Here is a 19,424-nt window from a genome sequence, read left to right as displayed (position 1 = left end):
CCCAAAAAAAATGTTGCCCATTAAGACTTCACGTTAACCGGCAGTCACTTCCAAGCTGCTGCTGCTGCTAAAATCCTGATTATATGACCAAACAAATGAGTTAAAGACAAAGACTTTGATTTCAGAGAGAAAGTTAGAAGCTGATTCACATCAGCATAGAGAGGTGTGTCTGTAGATGGAAAGCCTGACTCGCAATCACAGGGTAATACTTGCGACTCTCTTGTACGGAAAGTAAGTTTGTCTAAAAGGTTGCTAAATCTGTGCTAGGTGCTTTAAAAAAAAAAATCTCTTAAGTCTAAAAGTCTCTAAATGGGTCTGAAAAATCAGGTAGTAACGGGGCATTCAGCTGATCTATGGAGTAACTTCATCAGTCAGTCAGTCAGTCAGTCAGTCAGTCAGTTATTCATGCTTATATGGCTGGTACCATCATTGCTGTTGCAGTAACCAGTTAGCTCCACTTGCCAAGTCAAATTGTGCTAAATTTCATACCTGATATGACTAAAATGTAATTTTGGACTTTTAAATGTACTGCATGTTCAAAGTGTCTCTGATCAGCCTTTATTACACTTTGCCATTGTATTCTTTTATCAGTGTGTCTGTAGCCAGTACTGCTGGTCAAAACATGAGACACACATTTTCCCCTACAACGGGAGGAAATGATCTTATCAGTGGTTATTTTTGTCAAAAAATCTTTTAGCAAATGGAGATTGTGGGTCATTGGAGGCCACGGCACAAACACTGTAATTTTGTTTCTGCGATTACGAAGACAGAATGACAGTGAGCAGAGGGAGAGATGCTCTGGAAGGGAGTATCAGCCTGTGAGGCATTTGTATTCATGAGCGCTGCCTCAGTAAGAAAGTGAATTCCTCAGCAGTAGACAGCACAAAAACACAACAGGTTCACTCGCTGCTTTTCTGATGAGGGAGAACAAATTGTCTTCCCCCGAAACTCTGCAGCTGCTCCACGCCTGCTGCGACTTCTGTGCACTGTATATAAACAAATATTTGACCCTGTGTGTGAACCACAGTCTAAAAGGGATAGAAATGTTGCCAAGCAGTTTTTAGTTGTTCGAGGACATGTTAAATTATTTTGGGGAAAAACACAACTTCATTTAAACGAGTGTCAGAAAGAAAAACATATGAGAAACCACAATGCAAAATGAACAAAATCTGTAACAAAAACTTCATGATGAAAGAAATAACACACCTCTACAAAGGAACCAATCATGATATTTACTATATGTGGAAACCCGCTCCCTCACTACTAAGAAATCCTTTTAAAGCATATATAGATCCATACCAAGAACTAACGGCCATGCTTATAATAGTATTGGATTATTCACTAGTTTTTATTTTATCTCCTTGAGAGTTTTTGTTTTCAATTTCAGTTTGTTTTTAAAGCAGGTTTGCTCGTTTAGTTAAATTTTTATTTTTTGAAAATACTTTTAGTTTAGTTTTTATTAGTTTTAGTTTTATTGTTACATGGGGTATTTGTCAGGGGTGAGATTCAAAAATGTCTGAAAAAAAAGTATTTGTAAACTCAACAAAACACAGATGAACAACATCCACAGAAAACAACTATGAAAGATGTGTGTTAATCTATGTGTTTGTCATTAAAGAAAGATTCAACTGAACACAATAACAACAGAAAAGATAGATATGGGCACAAAAGATGCAGCATTAAGTGTAAAATGTGTGTAGTTCTGTTTCTGAGAAAACAATCTTGAAATAACTCAAAATCCCAACAAACTCAACGACTCTAAGTCGAAGGTGCTGCAGCTCTCAGGCACGTCATTGTAATTAATTAACAGTAAAATACTTCACATGTTGTAATTGACATCATTAATACAGTGAATGTTTGGACACTTAAAGTTAGTTTTATCAACACACAAACACACAATTTAAGTTAGTGATCTTTTATTTTTAAGCCTCTTTTTTATTTATATTTCAGTGAATGAAAAATTTTTTAGACATCTAGTTTTTATTATTTCATTAGTTTCAGTTCAGCCCAAATAGGACAACCCTAATTACAGGGCAATAAAGGAATACAGTCATAGATTAAACCAACCTTTGTGTATCATGACTCAGTCTCTCCCACGCTCTCAACTGTCCGGCTCTTGGAAACAGTCGAAACTGTTTTCTCTGACTGACTAATGCTGTTGTCGTTCAGTTAAAACATTTACTCATGAAGCCACTTTTGGTTTTGACAGAGCCGGGTTGCAGAGGAAGATGGGACAACATAGCGTGCTGGGAGCGAGCTGAAATCGGAGACACTGTCACCATCCCCTGTCCTCGAGCCCTCAAGACGTTGTTCGACAGAAACGGTAAGCTATTTATTCTTGCAGTCAATGAATGATTATGTAGTGATTTCTGTGTATATTCAATTCTGCATTTATTTATTTCCTTGTGTATTTATGTCCGGTGGTTAAAAATGAAGTACAAATTTAATGTACTTGTACTTTACTTGAGTATTTACATTTATTTGACAGATACAGTTACTTTATTATGATATAAATGCATTACATGTATTTTCATAATATTTCTACAAGGTAAAACTTTGAATACAAGACTTTTACTTATACTGGAGTATTCCTGTAGATGTGCTACTTTTACTTCGGTAAAATATCTGATTACTTCCTCCACCACTGACACTAATTGGTCATCTTTTAATAAGACTTTACACAGATAAAACCTGTCTTCACTTATGTCTCCATCAGCTCAATTTAAATGATAATGTTTTACTTTAAGTATTGTATCATTTGTGTATGTTGCCGTCCATTTACACACAGACAGCTTGTCTTGGAGCCTGTATGGGAAAGTATTATCAGACTCTGTCAGAGAGCCTGTTTATTCAATGGTAATGAAGCAAGTTTTAACAAGCTATCAACACTTGTAAGGACATCTTAAATTTACCAAAATGTAACTGTGTTTAGGAGGTTTTCTTGTGTCTGTGTGCTCTGTTTTGCTGTAAATCTTCATTAGGCATCAATTTCAACTTCTGTAAGTGTATTTTTACACGTACATGTTTACATGTGTACATTATTATTTAAGCGATGATTAGGACTGACATTACCTCATTCTTGCTCAGGATTAGTTCTAACCCAGGCGTTGGATGTCTGCAGATGATTTTTCACACTTGTGCAGTGAGTTGATGTTTAAGTTTAGGGTTAAAACTGATAAGTCTTTCTGTCCTCGTTTCAACCTCCCATTATTCACCCTCCGTTAGCTCCTGTCTGTGTAAATGTGTACAGTGAGTGGATTCCCTCCTGAACCCATTAGGTTCTTCCAGTCAGTGACCAGATGGCAATTTGGATCTCCACTCTGAGCTGTGCTCTGATTTACATTGATGACTAAACATTATGTAAGCACCCAGCGGCTTGTCCAGAGCCAAAGTGCACTCTGACGCTTCTCTTGTCTGGGACGGATCTAAAGCCCCTAAAGTTGCATATTACTGAAATAGTGCAGGACTAATTATGTAAGAATGAACATTTAGCAACACCGGGCAACTTGAAATTATTGAACGTCTTTTTTTGTTTTCTGTCAATAAAATTAAAGTGCAGAGAAACAAGAAATTAATGAGTTTTTTTTTTTGTCCCAAAAAGAAATAACCAGTGTTTGGCTCAGATAAAGCTTACTGTATTTTTTTTTTTTTTGAGTAAAACTCTCAGACTCTTTGCTCTTTTTTTTTTACTTTGCTTTGGTTTGACTTTATTAGCTTTGCTCAGCAAAGTATTCTCAACACCAACAACAAATGCTATGAAATGTGATAGGGTCAGTAACCCTAATATAATTAACCGTCAGCCCTGCAGCTCAGTGAAGCTCTTCATACCACTTTATAGCAATGTGAGTGGTGTAACTTTGGGCTTTCAGGGTGTCGGAAATAAAAGTCCAGTTAGTTTTCTGCATAAACATCCATCTATCCATCCAGTTACTTCCACTTATCAGAGATTGGGTTGCGGTGGCAGCAGGTCAAGTAAAATAGCCCAGACATCCCTCTCCCCAGCAATGTTTTCCAGCTCCTCTTGGGGGATCCTGAAGTGTTGTCGGGCTATATGAGATATATAATCTCTGCGAGTATAGGTCACTATTCAAAGCTCATGACCATAGGTGATGGTTGGATCCAAGACCGAGTGGTAAATTGAGAGCTTCGTCTTCCGCCTCAGCTCCCTCTTCACCCCAAGGTCTGGTACAATTCCCTCTTTACTGCTGATGCTGTACTGATCCACATGTCAATCTCCTGCTATCCTACCCTCACTCGTGAACAAGATCCCAAGATACCAAGGGCAGAAACTCCCTCCCAACCTGAAGAGAGCAATCCATCGTCTTCCGGCAGAGATCCACGGCCTCAGACTTGGAGGTGCTAACCCTGTTCCCAACCGCTTCACAGTCAGCTGCAAACCTCCTCGGTGCAAATTCTCCCGGTTGAATGTCAGTACTAAAGAACTGTAACTGATGATTTTTTTCATACTAAAAAAGGGATGAAATGACTAAGATATTACTCATAGTCATGAACCAACAGAGAATTACCAACTGACTGAACCCATTGTATGCTACTGGTCAGTCAGTTCTGCTTTCTAAGGGGCTTTTTCCACAGTCATCACGTCAGTAAACACAGCCAGTCATCAGCAGTGATGACAGTATTACAGTAACATCACTACTTAAAACACTGTTACCCATTAAAGAAATATTTTAGCTTCAACTGTGTTTACCCTGCTGTGACATTGTGAAGCGGTTTTGTTGAGTGTAGCGAGGCAGAAGTACGGTTACTTCCAGTCAGTGAGCAAGAGATGCATCATGCTTTTTACAGTGCATTCTGGGAATTTCCAAGGGAGATGAACTTCCAGTGCACTGCATTGATTTTGGGAAAATGAGAAGATGTAATTCAGGAGGAATTAATTAGTTATGAGTTAATTCTCCAGAAAAACAGTAGTTTTATCACATTCCTTCCTCTGATCTGAACATCTGACTGTGTATGGTGCGTCCGACGTCCGTTACCTGCCTCCCTCAGGTGTAGCAGAGAGAAAGAGTTAAGTGGTTGAGGAAGAAAGAGAGAGATGGCTAAACAGAGACAACAAAAACTTGACTGTCACCTTTTTTTTTTTTTTTGCAGCCACGCCAACCTTGCACCATTGGCCGTCCATTCTTCTTCTGTTTGCAGAAAGAGGGGGTCTCTGTTGATGTAGGGTTGAAGTCTGGAGATAATTCGCTGCATGTCTCTTCTTCTCTCACAGGTAACATTAGCAGGAACTGCACTTCAGCGGGATGGTCGGACATATTCCCAAACATCAGCAGCGTGTGCGAGTCAGACACAAGCCAGGACAAGGTACAGTAAACGCCTGCTGTCTCTCGGTCTTTAAGTCTGTTGTTGCTCTAAATGTCAGGGCGGAGTGTATCACCTGAACACTAATGAATTCTGACGGTGCAGCAGCGGAAAAAAAAAGCTGTAAAACAACACGGCCCATCAGTGACCTGTAATTGACAAAGCCTGCAGGGTTGGATGTTAATTAACACCAGTTAGTGGTGAAGGGCTGCATCTTTAAAAGGCCAATATGCCCAACAGTAGTGTGATACATGTTTAAATGTAAGCAATTTGTGTGTGTGTGTGTGTGTGTGTGTGTTTGTGTTGTGGTTTTTGGGTCATTAAAAAAAAAACACCATTAGCCTTTGGTCTTGTTGGACCAATTTGGCGATTTAATTTTGTACTTCCTAGAAAGCTTGTGTAAAGCATGAGCCAGGCAGAACATTTTCAGGTTTGAACCTTAAATGAAACATTTAATGAGCTCCTTTACAAAGTCTGTTTAATTCTTATTCGTTCACATGCTGTGTGAAAAAACCTTTTCTCGATATTCATTTGCTCATCCAGGCAGCTGCATGAAAGTAATTAAAACTATAGAGAGAAACTGTTGCTTAGTTTTTTACTGTATTATTAAATAATAGTGTACATAAGGTGCATAAGCCTTTATTTGATAGGACAATGTAGAGCAGGGGTGTCCAAACTACGGCCCACGGGCCAACTGCGGCCCGCAGCAAATCCTTAAAATATAATTGAAAATGGCCCGTACAAGAAGCTTGAGCTCAACTCTGTTGCACTTCTCAGTTTCAACACTAGATGGAGCCAGCCATGGAAATGGTGCTTCTCCACTAAACAAAATTAAGCAAAGAAAAACTTTTCCCGCGAGTCACCAGAAATGGCAGCACCAAAGAACCGCAAAATAGCAAGTGAGTGTAGACGATTTCAAACATGGTGGGAAAATGAATATTTCTTCAAAGAAATCAACGGAAAGTGTGTCTGTTTGATTTGCAATGAAGATGTTGCTGTGATGAAAGAGTATAATGTCTGTCGGCACTATGGGACCAAACATCAGAGCTACACATCGTACACCGGTGCCGAACGAACACAGAAAGTCAAGCAAATGGCAGCTAGCCTGCAAGCTCAACAACAGTTTTTTTTTCGTGCTAACAAAAGCTTTCCTATCTGATGTGGATGCTGAATACAGGGAGGTACTCGACCACTGTGATGTGCGCTGGCTCACCGCGGCTCTGTGCTGCGGCGGCTTTATTCGCTGAGGTAAGAAATCGACCAGTTTTTGAAAGAGAATGGCCGACCTCTTCATGAACTGAGTGATCCTTCTTCTTACTCATCATCTGAATACACTTAACAAGAACCTACAAGGCAAAGAACAGCTGGTAATCTGGGATGTGCTGTGAATGGGAAACACTGCATTCTCCTCCTGCATTTTTTTGTTACTTGATTCTTCTTGGCAAACCCGTTTAGAGGTGCATTACTGCCACCAACCGTCGCTCTCACTTCACATTACTTTTCAAGTTAGCTAGATTCACGAGATCACTCCCTGCCTCGAATATATCACAGAGACACTAAGGGATAGGCCCCACGGTGGAAACAGTAATGCCAAATCTCAACTAGTCGACCTTTCACATTGTCATTTGATGTGTGTTATTTTGATTTGAGCTACTTTGAAGATTGATCTGATGTCTCCTCCAACACTGTCTCTTTCACAGTGTTTCATAGTTGATTTTATTTTCTTTGTGCATATGAGATGAAAATTGAATTGATAAATGTATCAAAGTGATATTAGAAGGCAGAACATTAGACTTTATGAATGTTTCAGCTTGTGCTGCCGCTGCTTTAATGTTAATCTGAGAGCATTCGATTCAGTAATGTTTAAAATATCACAGAAAGGTTACTAGGTCAATACTGCCATCAGGGTGCACGTCTGAAAGGGGCTTCATTGGCAGCAGCAAAGATGTTTTTTTAAACTTTAATTTTTAGTTATATAAAGTCACAATGTTTTTTCGGGGGGTGGCTGTGGTTCAGGTAGTTGTCCACTGATCGCAGTTTTGGCGGTTCGATCCCCAGGTGTCCTTGGGCAAGACACTGAACCCAAAGTTGCTTTGGATAAAAGTATCTTTCAAATGAGTAAATATAAATGTTAATATTGCACAAACAGCATATTTAATTTGCTTTCTTACAATATCCACTTGCAGCAATAAAAGAATGATGAACATTTCATGATTATTTTTAGGCTCTGAATACTGTGATTTCTCCCCCACCCAAATAGTTCAGGGAAGAAGCGGGAGGAGAGTTTTTGGCGAGGAAGATGTTTGGCCTTGTTTGGCCTAGACAGTGATAATTGCTGCTCCCCTCCTCTTTCACTGCTGTGGTTCGTTCTGGGTCACCACTGGACTTTTTCTGAATCTCTCATTGTGCTTGTTAAACTGACTGTCCTCCTGTCGCTCTTCTCCATTTCTGATGCTCTGTCTTTCCATTTCTCACTCTTCCATTTCTGCCTCTTTACTTGTCCTTCTCTTTCTGTCTTCCTTATTAGAGGTCGGCTGATTATCGGATCCGATATTCATCATTTTTATGATTATTGGAATGTTTTGCTTTTTTTAACCAATTTCTGATAAAATGAATTTAATCAGAAATTTGCTACCTTGGCCGGACGCAACCACCTCTCCCTGTAGTAAGTAATTAGCAGAATAGTGTAGTTTGCTGCTGTAGAGAGAGCAGCAAACTCTACCAGTAACAGAAACTCGACAACAACTCACTTTCAGGTAATTTTGATCAAGTAGAAGTAAAATAACTTATGTAAAAATATAAAGTCAAGTTAAAACAAATTAAAGTAAACGTTACTTACATTTTTAACAGGGCAAAGGGGAGGGGTAAAACATCTTATATGGTGACTATGATAAAAATAATATATGATGAAGAACATCTTTAGGCTACCAGGTTTATATGCAGTATGTATTGGTATTTCAATGCATATAAGCAGTTCCAGGTGAGAACCGCACCAAAAACAAACAATAAATTCCAGTCACTTTGCAGCCTGTGTATAGCAGATAAACACTAATATACACTCAGTTATCAGTTTATTAGGAACATCTAGTTAAAACTGATGCAGTTTAACAAAACAGCTCTGCAATAACTTCTCCAAGAAAGTTAGAATGTTCAGTTTATATTAAAACTGCTGTAGAGTGTTATTGATTCAACTGTGATCATTTTTGAGGATGTGGTGTGTGGAGCTGTTGAGCTGCACTGCATTATACAGAAAGCAGTTTCTGTAATTTAGCCTACCTTCATTGATAGAAAAGAGACAGAATAATTGAAACACGTGGACACCACAGCAGTAGTTTTGTGTTGGCATGTCAGTTATCGGTCTCCTTGGTTACTAGAAAAAGGTATCTGAATCGATGGGCCCTTATTGCTCATCTTCATGTGGTTTGTCTGTGTCCTGTTCTCCAGTCTGAGCAGGTCTCCCTCTGAGTGCAATTCACCCAAAATGTCCCAGAATCTATTGCATGTCCGTCAGAACAAAGCGGCCCATCATGTTGTATTTTGCAGAACAAAGGAAGAAAAGGATGCATTTATTTCTAGCAGACTCCTCGTGTGTTACTGGAATACTCCAGTAGCTGCGTGAAAGGATTCAAAGACCCAAGAATCATAAATAACATGAATCAACTTGAGCTTTTACAATTCAGAGAAATGACAAACCTGCCACAGTTCATCTGGCTGACAAACAGACTGGTGGTCGGTCAGCACTGCAGCGTCTAGTGGACACGTGTCGTGCTTTTCTTTTTCAGAGTGAATGAGTTAGACCTGGAATCAAAGGAGCTTTGTCCTGTTAAGGAATGTCAATGTCCCTTTTCGTTTTCCGCTGCTCACTGACGGTCAAAAAGAGGCAAAATTCCGACTTTCATCTGGAAGGTGCGACAAGGTGTTTTTGAACTGGTGGTAAAAACTTTTAGAAGGTGGGACTGAAAATTGAAGTCGTTTACAGGCCCAAACTCACCACTGGACAGAAACTACATGACAAAAGAAATGTACATAATAGTGGACTTAAATGCAACTGAATGTGCATGTCCCTGTTTCACTGAAGTATCTGACAAATCACAGGGTTTTTTTTTGTTTGTTTCAACACACTCTGCTTCCCAAACTGAGCAGCAGCTGCAGACGAGTCTTTTAGTCTTCTCCCACCGCAGCCCCACCCCTCTGACAAAATGTTTCTCTACAAACCCAAAAAATCATTTTTCAAATTATATTTAAAATCCCCCTTCTCCTTGGGTGTCTGAGCTCCACTGTGCAGCCATGACCTTGAGAATGGACACTTCAGTGAAGTTGGACGCGGTTTGTCTCGTATTTCCGGTCGCCTTGAACGCAGCATCATCCCACCCGCATTCGTCCTCTTACGGCAAGTAGCCGGCTACCCATAGCGTTCGTTGGTTTGGTTGGTTAGTTTTAGGGCCGAGGAGTGATAGATCGTCAGTGATAGGGTGAGAGAGAGCGGGGCGGGCCGAGCAGCGAGTCTTCTCACAGACAGACAGACATGTCTGCAGCTGCACCACTGAAACGAAAACATATGCATAAATGCAGACGCGAGTGTGAAGCCTATGTTTAATACTAAGTTCATGTTAAGTTAATAAGTTCATTTAAAGTTCAAGTTAATAAGTTGTAAGTTAAATAGCTAGTAGTAAGCATTTGCCAAAGTTGTGTTATGTGCATTTCATTGTGCAAACAATACTGTATCTGCCTTTGCACTAAGGTTTTTTGTTTGCAGATTATTTCCTAACGTTTGCACTGTGAAATGATGTGAGGATAATCTGCTGTTCATGTTCCTCCAAAAGCTTATTATTTTTCATGGTCTCTGTGTCACACTCTGATGTTGGCCTGTTGAACTCGGCTATGACAAGATGACCACTAGAGCAGCCTGCTGAGTAAATAATAAAGAGATGGAGTTCATTCAATTTATTTTGGAGTTTCTAGCTATCTATATAGCTTATTTCTAAAACATTGTTTATAAAGGATTTCAAACTTTAAGTATAAATCTTAATACTTTATTAAAACAATGTTTTAAGTTATGATTTACCACAACTAGCACCCCACCCCACTCTTGGGCCAGTGGTGATCAGGCCCCCGCTCGGGGGGCTGCCTATCTTTTTCTGCATGGAAGATGGCAACCCTTTACCTTGACCCTGTCCAAACTTTCTGTGATTTCTCCCCCACCCAAATAGTTCAGGGAGGGAAATGAAGCAAGGTTTGTGGCGAGGAAGATGTTTGGCCTTGTTTGGCCTAGACAGTGATAATTGCTGCTCCCCTCCTCTTTCACTTCTGTGGTTCGTTCTGGGTCACCACTGGTCTTGTTCTGAATCTCTCATTGTGCTTGTTAAACTGACTGTCCTCCCGCCGCTCTTCTCCATTTCTGTCGCTCTATCTTCCCATTTCTCACTCTTCCATTTCTGCCTCTTTACTTTTCCTTCTCTGTCTACCTTCCTCATCTTCATTTGGTTTGTCTGTGTCCTGTTCTCCGGTCTGAGCAGGTCTCCCTCTGAGTGCAATTCACCCAAAATGTCCCAGAATCTATTGCATGTCCGTCAGAACAAAGCGTCATGTTGTATTTTGCAGAACAAAGGAAGAAAAGGATGCATTTATTTCTAGCAGACTCCTCGTGTGTTACTGGAATACTCCAGTAGCTGCGTGAAAGGATTCAAAGGCCCAAGAATCATAAATAACATGAATCGACTTGAGCTTTTACAATTTAGAGAAATGACAAACCTTCTTTGGCAGAGCCACAGTTCATCTGGCTGACAAACAGACTGGTGGTCGGTCAGCACTGCAGCATCTACTGGACACGTGCCGTGCTTTTCTTTTGCAGAGTGAATGAGTTAGACCTGGAATCAAAGGAGCTTCGTCCTGTTAAGGAATGTCAATGTTCCTTTTCGTTTTCCGCTGCTCACTGACGGTTAAAAAGAGGCAAAATGCCGATTGAAGGAGCGACAAGGTATTTTTGAACTGGTGGTAATAACATTTAGAAGGTGGGACTGAATTTTTAAGTAGTTTATATAGGCCCAAACTCATTCATTTCCTGTCTTTGTCCTGTTTCCCTCCACTTTGATTGTCTGCCCTGCCCTAATGTGTTTCACCTGTGTTCTATTGCCTCCTTTCTGTATTTAAGGCCCAATTCCAATCCGGTCCCTACACACTCCCACTCAGAGCAGACTGTTCTCATTCACTGACAGAGTGTAACTTTGTGTGGAGTCACAGTCGCGGCTGTGGAGGGTCTCCTCATTAAGCTTTGGGATGCCCTCAACTTTCTCTGATGCAGAAATTTGTTGTTACCCAAAATATTTCAGAAGATGTTGTGATTAAATTGATATTTATCAAAAAGATAATCTTATACACAACATTGACAAAGATGTAGGTGTGTGGACATGGCCCTCATCACATTCATGGCATAGTGAGCTTGTGAAAGGAAAATTATTAACTGAATGAATAAAAATTCACTCCTATGCTTCTCTGGCCTTGTTTCCTTTTTGCACCTGGTGACAGTGGAGAGGAAGAAAAGATTTTTTTTGAGAAACCAAACCACTGTTACAAAACACAGATCCTCGTGTTTAATGTGTGTAAATTACATCAAGCACATCATTGTTTTTCCATTGAAAGTAATAAGATGAAAGATGTTTTCTGAACTCTAAACTCTCATAGTTGCTGCAAAAGCATCAGCTGTTGTGAATAACTGCAGATTATCTGATTTGATGGTTTTTTTCAGACCTGAAATATGCAGATAGCAAAATGAAGCCTGCCCATACTCAGGCCACATGCTTGTTATCTTCTGGCCCGGTGTACACCTGGTTCCACAACAAAGTAGCAAAGAAAAATCACTCTTACAGAGGAATATATATTCAAAGCACCCAAATAAAATTCACTCACAAAAAACACTCTTTCAAGGAAAACCAACAAAGATTCAGGACACAAGCAAAGACTAAGCATCGAAATAATTTAAAGCAAGACTATGGCAAAAACATAACACAGAATTTAAAAACCTGACTTGGGATAATGTGGCTGGTGTGGTTCTCTGACAACAAGCCGAACTGGCACAGGACAAAGGGAAATGCAGACTATATACACACACAAGGTGATGGGAAACAGGTGGAAACAATCAGGGCGGGGCAGACAATCAGACCAGTGGGAAACACACAAGGGAAAGGAGGAAGTTACCTGAAACGAGAGGAGAGTTAGGTTTCAAAATAAAACAAGAAGTCACGAGACATACAAAACTAAACATAACTTAACGTTTCTTCTTGGACATGACACATACACAGCATGATTGTCAGATGCTATTTCCACATCTGGACCTATTCTGCCGCACATTCAGAAAACCTTTTGGCTGTCAGACAATACCAGAGGATAACAGCCAGTATCTAAGTATATATGGCCAAGACTTGGGCCAAGGACCGTGGCATATGTTGGGCCAGAAGTTTCATGTTGTTGTCTGTAAAAGTGACAACATTTTGTTTGTTTGTTTGTTTGTTTGTTTGTTTTTGTTTGTTTGACCTAAATGCACAACTTTATTCAGACTTGTTGGAAAGAACCAAAATGTAGGTGCAGCTGGTGTGTGAGAGGTTTCTCTTTGAGGAAAGGAGATCATAATTCTATTTATTACTAGGATTGATGGCGAAGCATTCATTTGACTACATTCAGTTCAGACACTTAAGGTCCAACCAAGTAAATTTGTCGGCAGCTGCTTATTGAGACATAAGAGCAACAGGTAACGTTAACATTTACAAAATAACTGTCTGAAAAGGGCTAAAGCCATATTTTTATTTTTGAAAGAAATGTGCTCAAACAAACTGAAGAGGCAGGATGTGTGTGTGTGTGTGTGTGAGCTGAGGAGGTGGGACAGTGATGAATAGAAGACAAATGGGATGGAGCACATCACACACACACACACACACACACACACACACAGCAACGGGTATGCCCTTTTAAAGTGGATGTAAACTTGATGTCTGGTGGGTTTTAGCTTCTTGTCAAACAAGCACACTAATTTTCTCACTAAAAAGACTCGAGAGGAAATCAAACACATAACATCTTTTTCCGAGGAAGCAAGATAACAGGACACACTCGCAGAGAGAGCGAGAGAGAGAGAGAGAGAGCATTTATTGGCAGATTTCAATCTCTTTGTTTCTGTCCCTAACAGGAATTTATCAGTTATTCAGCTCTTGGTGCCAGAAACAAAAGTTTTCTCAACAACAAAACACTCACTCTCTTGATCCTCCGACACTCGTCGTATAATGAGCCTGCTCAGATCTGATGCAAACCTTCATTCAGAGCAAAAAAAAAAGGCCTTGTTGCATCACATCTGCGCTGAAACACAAGAGACACATATTTTATGTCTTGATTAAGATTAAAAGGAAAGTTACGAAAAGACAGAAAAAAAATAGCTGTTTCTGCTTTTTTTCTTCTGTCCTCTTAATCTGAATTCTGCTTCATTTCACACATGAACCAAAACTGAATATATTTTTAAATCAGTTAAGTCAATTCTCAATGTAAATGTGTATGTCAGTTTTTGCAGAGGAGCTTCAGAGTTAAAATGAAAAAAGATTCAGTTTTTTCTTTAGTCTATCCTCTAAAGATGTGTCGCTTTCCCGCTCTGAAATTGAATTTGCTGGATAAATTATTGCTTTTGGCAAGAAAATGTATTTTGCTCGAAAGGATCAAGGAGTCTCCTCCCACTGTTGCTTTGTGGAACAAAGAGATCTTTAGTGTGTTACCACATGGGAGGATCAGCTCTGAGTGTGAAGGTAATGATCAGTCATTTCAGAACATCAGGAAGCCACTGATGGACCAGCAGAGAGCGTCATTTTATTGTCACAGCAGCCGTAAACAAACTGCACTGATGACACTGCTGTGCAGATCCAGATGTGTGTGTGTGTGTGTGCGTGTGTGTGTGTGTGTGTGTGTGTGTGTATTCATATATCCTTCAGGACAGAATACAGGTATTGGACACACTCACCTGGAATAAGGTCAGGTCAAAGGTGACATAAGGTGGTTATTATCTCTTCTTTTTCTCTTTCTTCCTTTTCACTTTCCAATAAATTTTGTATTTATTCACCTGCTGTTTATTTGAAGTTTAACATGAAGTTTTGTTGTATTTCTCATAAAGTGAAAAAATAACATTGTATTAAAGAAGAAATTCTGCGAAAACTTTTGCTTCCCCCCTTTCAGTCTCCCTTCCTTGCTTTTATTTCTGTGAGTAAAAGGACGTTGACTTGGTTAATTACTGTTGACACATTACAGGACCTTTCACAACGCAGAGTGGGAACAGGACAGAGGGTCACACAGAGTGCAGACCAGAGCAGCTTTAGGTCTCTGTGTTCTCACAGTTTGGAGCTCCTTTATTATTTCATGTAGTAATGAGACATCACTGTTCAGTGTTTGGCCGTGCTGGCAGCGTGGCTCTCGGGACGGCGGTGTCTGTATGTTGGCTTTACTCAGGCTGTGTGTGTGACAGTATCCACCAGATTTCACAGAAACTTTTCAAATGATTATTCCTGAAGTCAAGCATAATGGTAGAAAAAAAAAAAAAAGATCCATAATTTGTGTTTTGTAAGAAAAAAACACTTTTGATCGATGCTGTATTTTACAACAAAGCCAAAGATGTTTCACCGAGGGAAATTAGATTATTTATCATCAACAAAGTCCATATTTGTGTAATAAGAGATGTCACTGGGTGAGTAAATAGTTAGATTTCTGTGTCTCTGTCCTCACATGGAAGATATCTCAATTATGAAATCAAACATCTGCTGTCCTGTGTTCATGCTTTTTTGGTTCTTTGCTGTTGTGTAACAGCAGCTTCCTCCTGTTCACTCGTTTCGGGTCATGAACGACGCTGCTGAATTGCCCATTGTGCTGTCCCGCCTCTCTCTCTCTTTCTTTCTCTTATATTCCCTTGCTCTCTCACCCTCTCTCCCTCATGTCTCTACCTCCTCCTCCTGCACCTGTAATGGCAATCATTTTAATCAAAACCCAATACTGATCAATTGAATATAAAACTCCAATAAGATCTTTTATTTCACTATAACACTTGCTCTCTTATCGGTTAATCTCCCTTTTTGTCACCAACAGAACTGTGAATATTAGTTGTATAATGTAGATGTAAATGTAGAGAAAAGCATCATCAGAGCAGAAACACATACAAACATCAACAATGAGTGTTTAGGGGAGAGCCATCTTTGTTCTTGTTCTACTGTTTAATAGCAGTTTACCTTTGTTTAACTTAAGGTGTTCTGTTATGGTTCAAAAAATATATTAGTTCATCATCTAGTGGCCACGAACGTCCACACCAGATTCCTTAGCATTCTGACCTGTAGTGTGTATGGAGTACTGCAGGTGATAGGTGATTTTTTTTTTTTTACTTGTGCAAATGTATTAGTAATCCATGCTCTCAAATTATTATATTGTGTAGATTAACAGATCATAATGTAAAACTACCTACAGTATATATGTTAACATTTAACATACAGGTTTTCCTACAAATGTGTGTATTCATACAAATCTCTGTCCAAAATTCAAGCCGCTAATTGCAATTAAATTTTCTAGTTTTTTTAACTAAATGCTAATGTCACAATGCTAACATGCTCACAGTGGCAATGCTATCATGCTGATGCTAAGAAGGTATAATATTAACATGTCCGCCATATTAGCTTAGCATATTAGCATGCCAGTAGTTGGTAATTCGCCTAATGAGTTTGAAGGGAATGTCAATTGACTTTGTCCACCAAAGTGATCACAATTCATTCTAATTGGAACATGAATGTTTGTAAGAAATTTAAATTCAATTCAAATTTCATTTCATTCTCGTTTCTGTTTACCTGAAGGAAGGAGTAACCTTTCTGGAGCTCCTCATCTTCAGCATGACGGCTAACCATCTAACCAGAAACAGCTGTCATCGTCATGGCAGCATGACTCAGGGTAGCAACAATCATGACAGCTTCACACTGAAACGCATTGTGCATTGTTTATGTTTTTATACTGGGTTAGGTAATGAGTGGGACAAAACATTCTAAAAGTCTATGTAAGTGCTGAAAACAAGTAAATATTAGAATTATCCTTTTAATTTTGCTGAAAACCGGGACATTTTAGTGCTTGCAGATATTTGTCAGAAATTGGCACACTGAGCTTGAAACCGGGACAATCCAAGACAAACTGGGACACAGACGGACCGGCATCATCGTTAGAGTCGCGCCACTAATGTGGCAAAAAAATGTGTGGAGGCAACAACTTAACAATATCAAAATGAAGAAAAAGACTCAGTATCACCCCAGTACCAAAACACAGCTGGTAGCTTGTTGCTAACAGAGGCACAATAACTGTGCTGTTGCAGTAACTTGACAAGATTCAGAGATATATCTTCCAAAGCACTGGACTGACACACTAACTAACTGCCTGAGAGACTGATGATGCCGTAATAAAGATGATTAGAAAAGAAAAATAACCCACCTGCTCTTCTCTCTGTGTCTGCAGCTGGTCTTCTACGTGGTTGTGCAGACGTTATACACTCTGGGTCACAGTCTGTCTTTGATCGCCCTCACCACAGGGAGCGCCATCCTCTGTCTGTTCCGGTAAGACCAAATATTGCAATTGTATTACACCAGATAAATCTTCAATGGAGAAGCTGGGTCTTCACATAACTGGAATAAAAAAATAAATAAATATAAAAATATCAGTAACAGAGGAAAACTGGCTGGCGTAAATTTCATGCTCAGTTCCTTTCTGGTGTTTTTTAATCTCCATGTGCTGACTGACATGTCAGAGTCCAAGGAAATGCTGTTGGTTTAATTAGATTTTAAATGAACAAGCACTGCAATTAGACACATCTTTTTTTTTATTTAGTTTCCTTCATTTTGTTAATTTAAATTATGTTGATTTGTTTGCTGCTGGGATTAGCTTTAAAAAGCCACAGGAGGTTTGACCACAGGAGTGGAACCTTTGAACTTAATGTGGTAAATATGCGGAAAAACCACATATCTGTAAGAAGATATTTTATTCAAGAGACGTGAAAAACTTTGCTAAGGGCTCATTTAATTCAGCACATTTGAGCTGGAGTAAAAAAGAGTTTTTTCTCAGTGTACATGTGTTTGATACAAGTGGTAGAGGAGCCTGCATTTTAATATAAGAGGATTTACTATCATAAAACTTGTACATACTATATTAATTTTTCCTAGATTTTACAGCTCTTATCTCTGAGTGAAAGCTCATTATATCTTTACACTCCACCCATTGGTGGAGTGTGTTGTGCAGAGTCTCCCTGTAGATTTGAAAAGTGACTGTAAAGAAAGTTTTTAGCTTCACCAGAGGCTGAACACATTTATTATAAACCACAACTCATGCATTTAATGTAGCTTAAAGTGCTTAAAGGTTTTTCAGCTCAGGAAGATGCAGCTAAAAGCTGTAGAAATCGCTGGCGTCACAAGCTTTCTCAAAAAAAGTGCTTTGGCATAAAAAATGCAGGGTCATCTGACAAAATGCTCAACTAAATGAGAACCTGCAATAGAAGGTAGCCAAGACCATTGTGTTTTAAAATTCTGTATATTCATGAAAATCAAACTAAAGCACCACACACTGAGATGATTTCCCTGTGACTTTAATTGAGAGCGAACAACACGTTTCGCCTGTGGCTTCTTCAGGTTCACTCAGTATAATTACAAGGTGTGATGAATACCAATCCATTGGTCACATCACCAATTATCATCTTCTTCATTTTGTCATTTGACATTTTTCTTTTGAAGCCCTGGTAATATTAATGATACTGTGATTTTTGATAATGTATAATATTATTGTGTGTTTTATTTTGGAAAATGTTTACCTTTGTAATATGTTTATCTTTTGGAAAAATGTTAAAAAAAAAAAAAAAACTGTTAAAACACAAAGTAGACGATGATAATTAGTCATGTGATCTATGTATGTGAAGAAGCCACAGGCGAAACGCATTGTTCCTGCGACCAACCACCACCTGACAGCTAATATTGGCATGCTTTACACTACTCATGTTTTAAACTAATCTTCCATCACCCGTATGTCATGTATCTGCAACATCTGTGCAGGAAGCTCCACTGTACCAGGAACTACATCCACCTCAACCTCTTCTTCTCCTTCATCCTGAGAGCCGTGGCCGTGCTGGTGAAGGACGACATCCTCTTCAACCGGACCTCGCAGTGCTCCAACCAGCCGTCACTGGTGAGGTCACCACCCCTGTCCTCACTGATCCCCGAGCGAGCGAGTGACACACTCGAGCGTTAACAGCACAACTGTCACCGAGCGGAGACAGCTCGAGTGTGAAGCTGAAATTGAAAATGTAAATTTGTTTTCATAGAAGTGAGTCGTCACTTTTTTCTATTTACGTGAAAGTTTTGTAAAAATCAATCAGCGCTATCAACGTGATAAAAATTGACAAACCATCTTCTGTGACAGTTCATTTACTGACAATGAATTTTGTCCACCTGGACTCACTATATGTTGTCTAATTTAGGGAGAAAGGGAAGCTCCTCTGCAGCCACATACTGTATTATGATTGGCACTGCACAACCTCAATAACAATAACAGTGCCAATACATCTCCGGTACATTACTTTACAGGCTGCAAAAACACTTTTTCCTTTAACAAAACAAGCAAACCTCTCAGAATCATCAGTGCTTAATAGAATACGCTGCCAAAAATCTATGAAATAATTATTTGCAGGCTTGTAATGTTGGTTTTTATGTTGACAGAGAACAGCAGCTTTAGTTGAGTTTGACTCAGCAGTTATCATGGATTCCAGTGGAGATGAGAGTCCCAAACAAAAGGGTCAAAATGTCTGCAGGATAATCCATTTCTCCACATTACATCCATATGTTCGGTGTATTCAAAACAATCATTGCTATGCCAATGAATATGTTACATCTGATGAGTTGGAGGTGCAGAGCAAGGATATTTAGCTACACTAGTGTGTCTGGAATATACAGATTAGAGGAGCTAATTGTAAGTTTTTCCATTGTTACAAAGCTAACATTAGCATTAACAGCTAAGTCAGTCTAAAAGAAAAGTTGCAAGTTCAGAGTTCAGCATCAAACTTTATTCATTTACTCACC

The 19,424-nt window shown here is 39.4% G+C and overlaps 1 protein-coding gene across 1 annotated transcript in view; it reads left to right on the top strand.

The window, feature by feature from the left end:
- Positions 1-19,424, top strand: part of LOC111644864 (vasoactive intestinal polypeptide receptor 2) — a 49,931-nt gene that overhangs the window by 16,915 nt on the left and 13,592 nt on the right. Inside the window, exons 4-7 of the mRNA XM_023393822.2 lie at positions 2,210-2,323; positions 5,231-5,322; positions 16,822-16,919; positions 18,402-18,534. Coding sequence (XP_023249590.1) covers positions 2,210-2,323; positions 5,231-5,322; positions 16,822-16,919; positions 18,402-18,534 — 437 coding nt within the window. The remainder of the gene's footprint in view (positions 1-2,209; positions 2,324-5,230; positions 5,323-16,821; positions 16,920-18,401; positions 18,535-19,424) is intronic.

This window comes from Seriola lalandi, unplaced genomic scaffold, assembly GCF_002814215.2.
Source record: "Seriola lalandi dorsalis isolate HSWRI2012SDOR001 ecotype SW California unplaced genomic scaffold, Sedor1 jcf7180002054944, whole genome shotgun sequence".
Lineage (NCBI taxonomy): Eukaryota > Metazoa > Chordata > Actinopteri > Carangiformes > Carangidae > Seriola > Seriola lalandi.
This window is presented reverse-complemented; position numbering and strand designations above follow the sequence as displayed.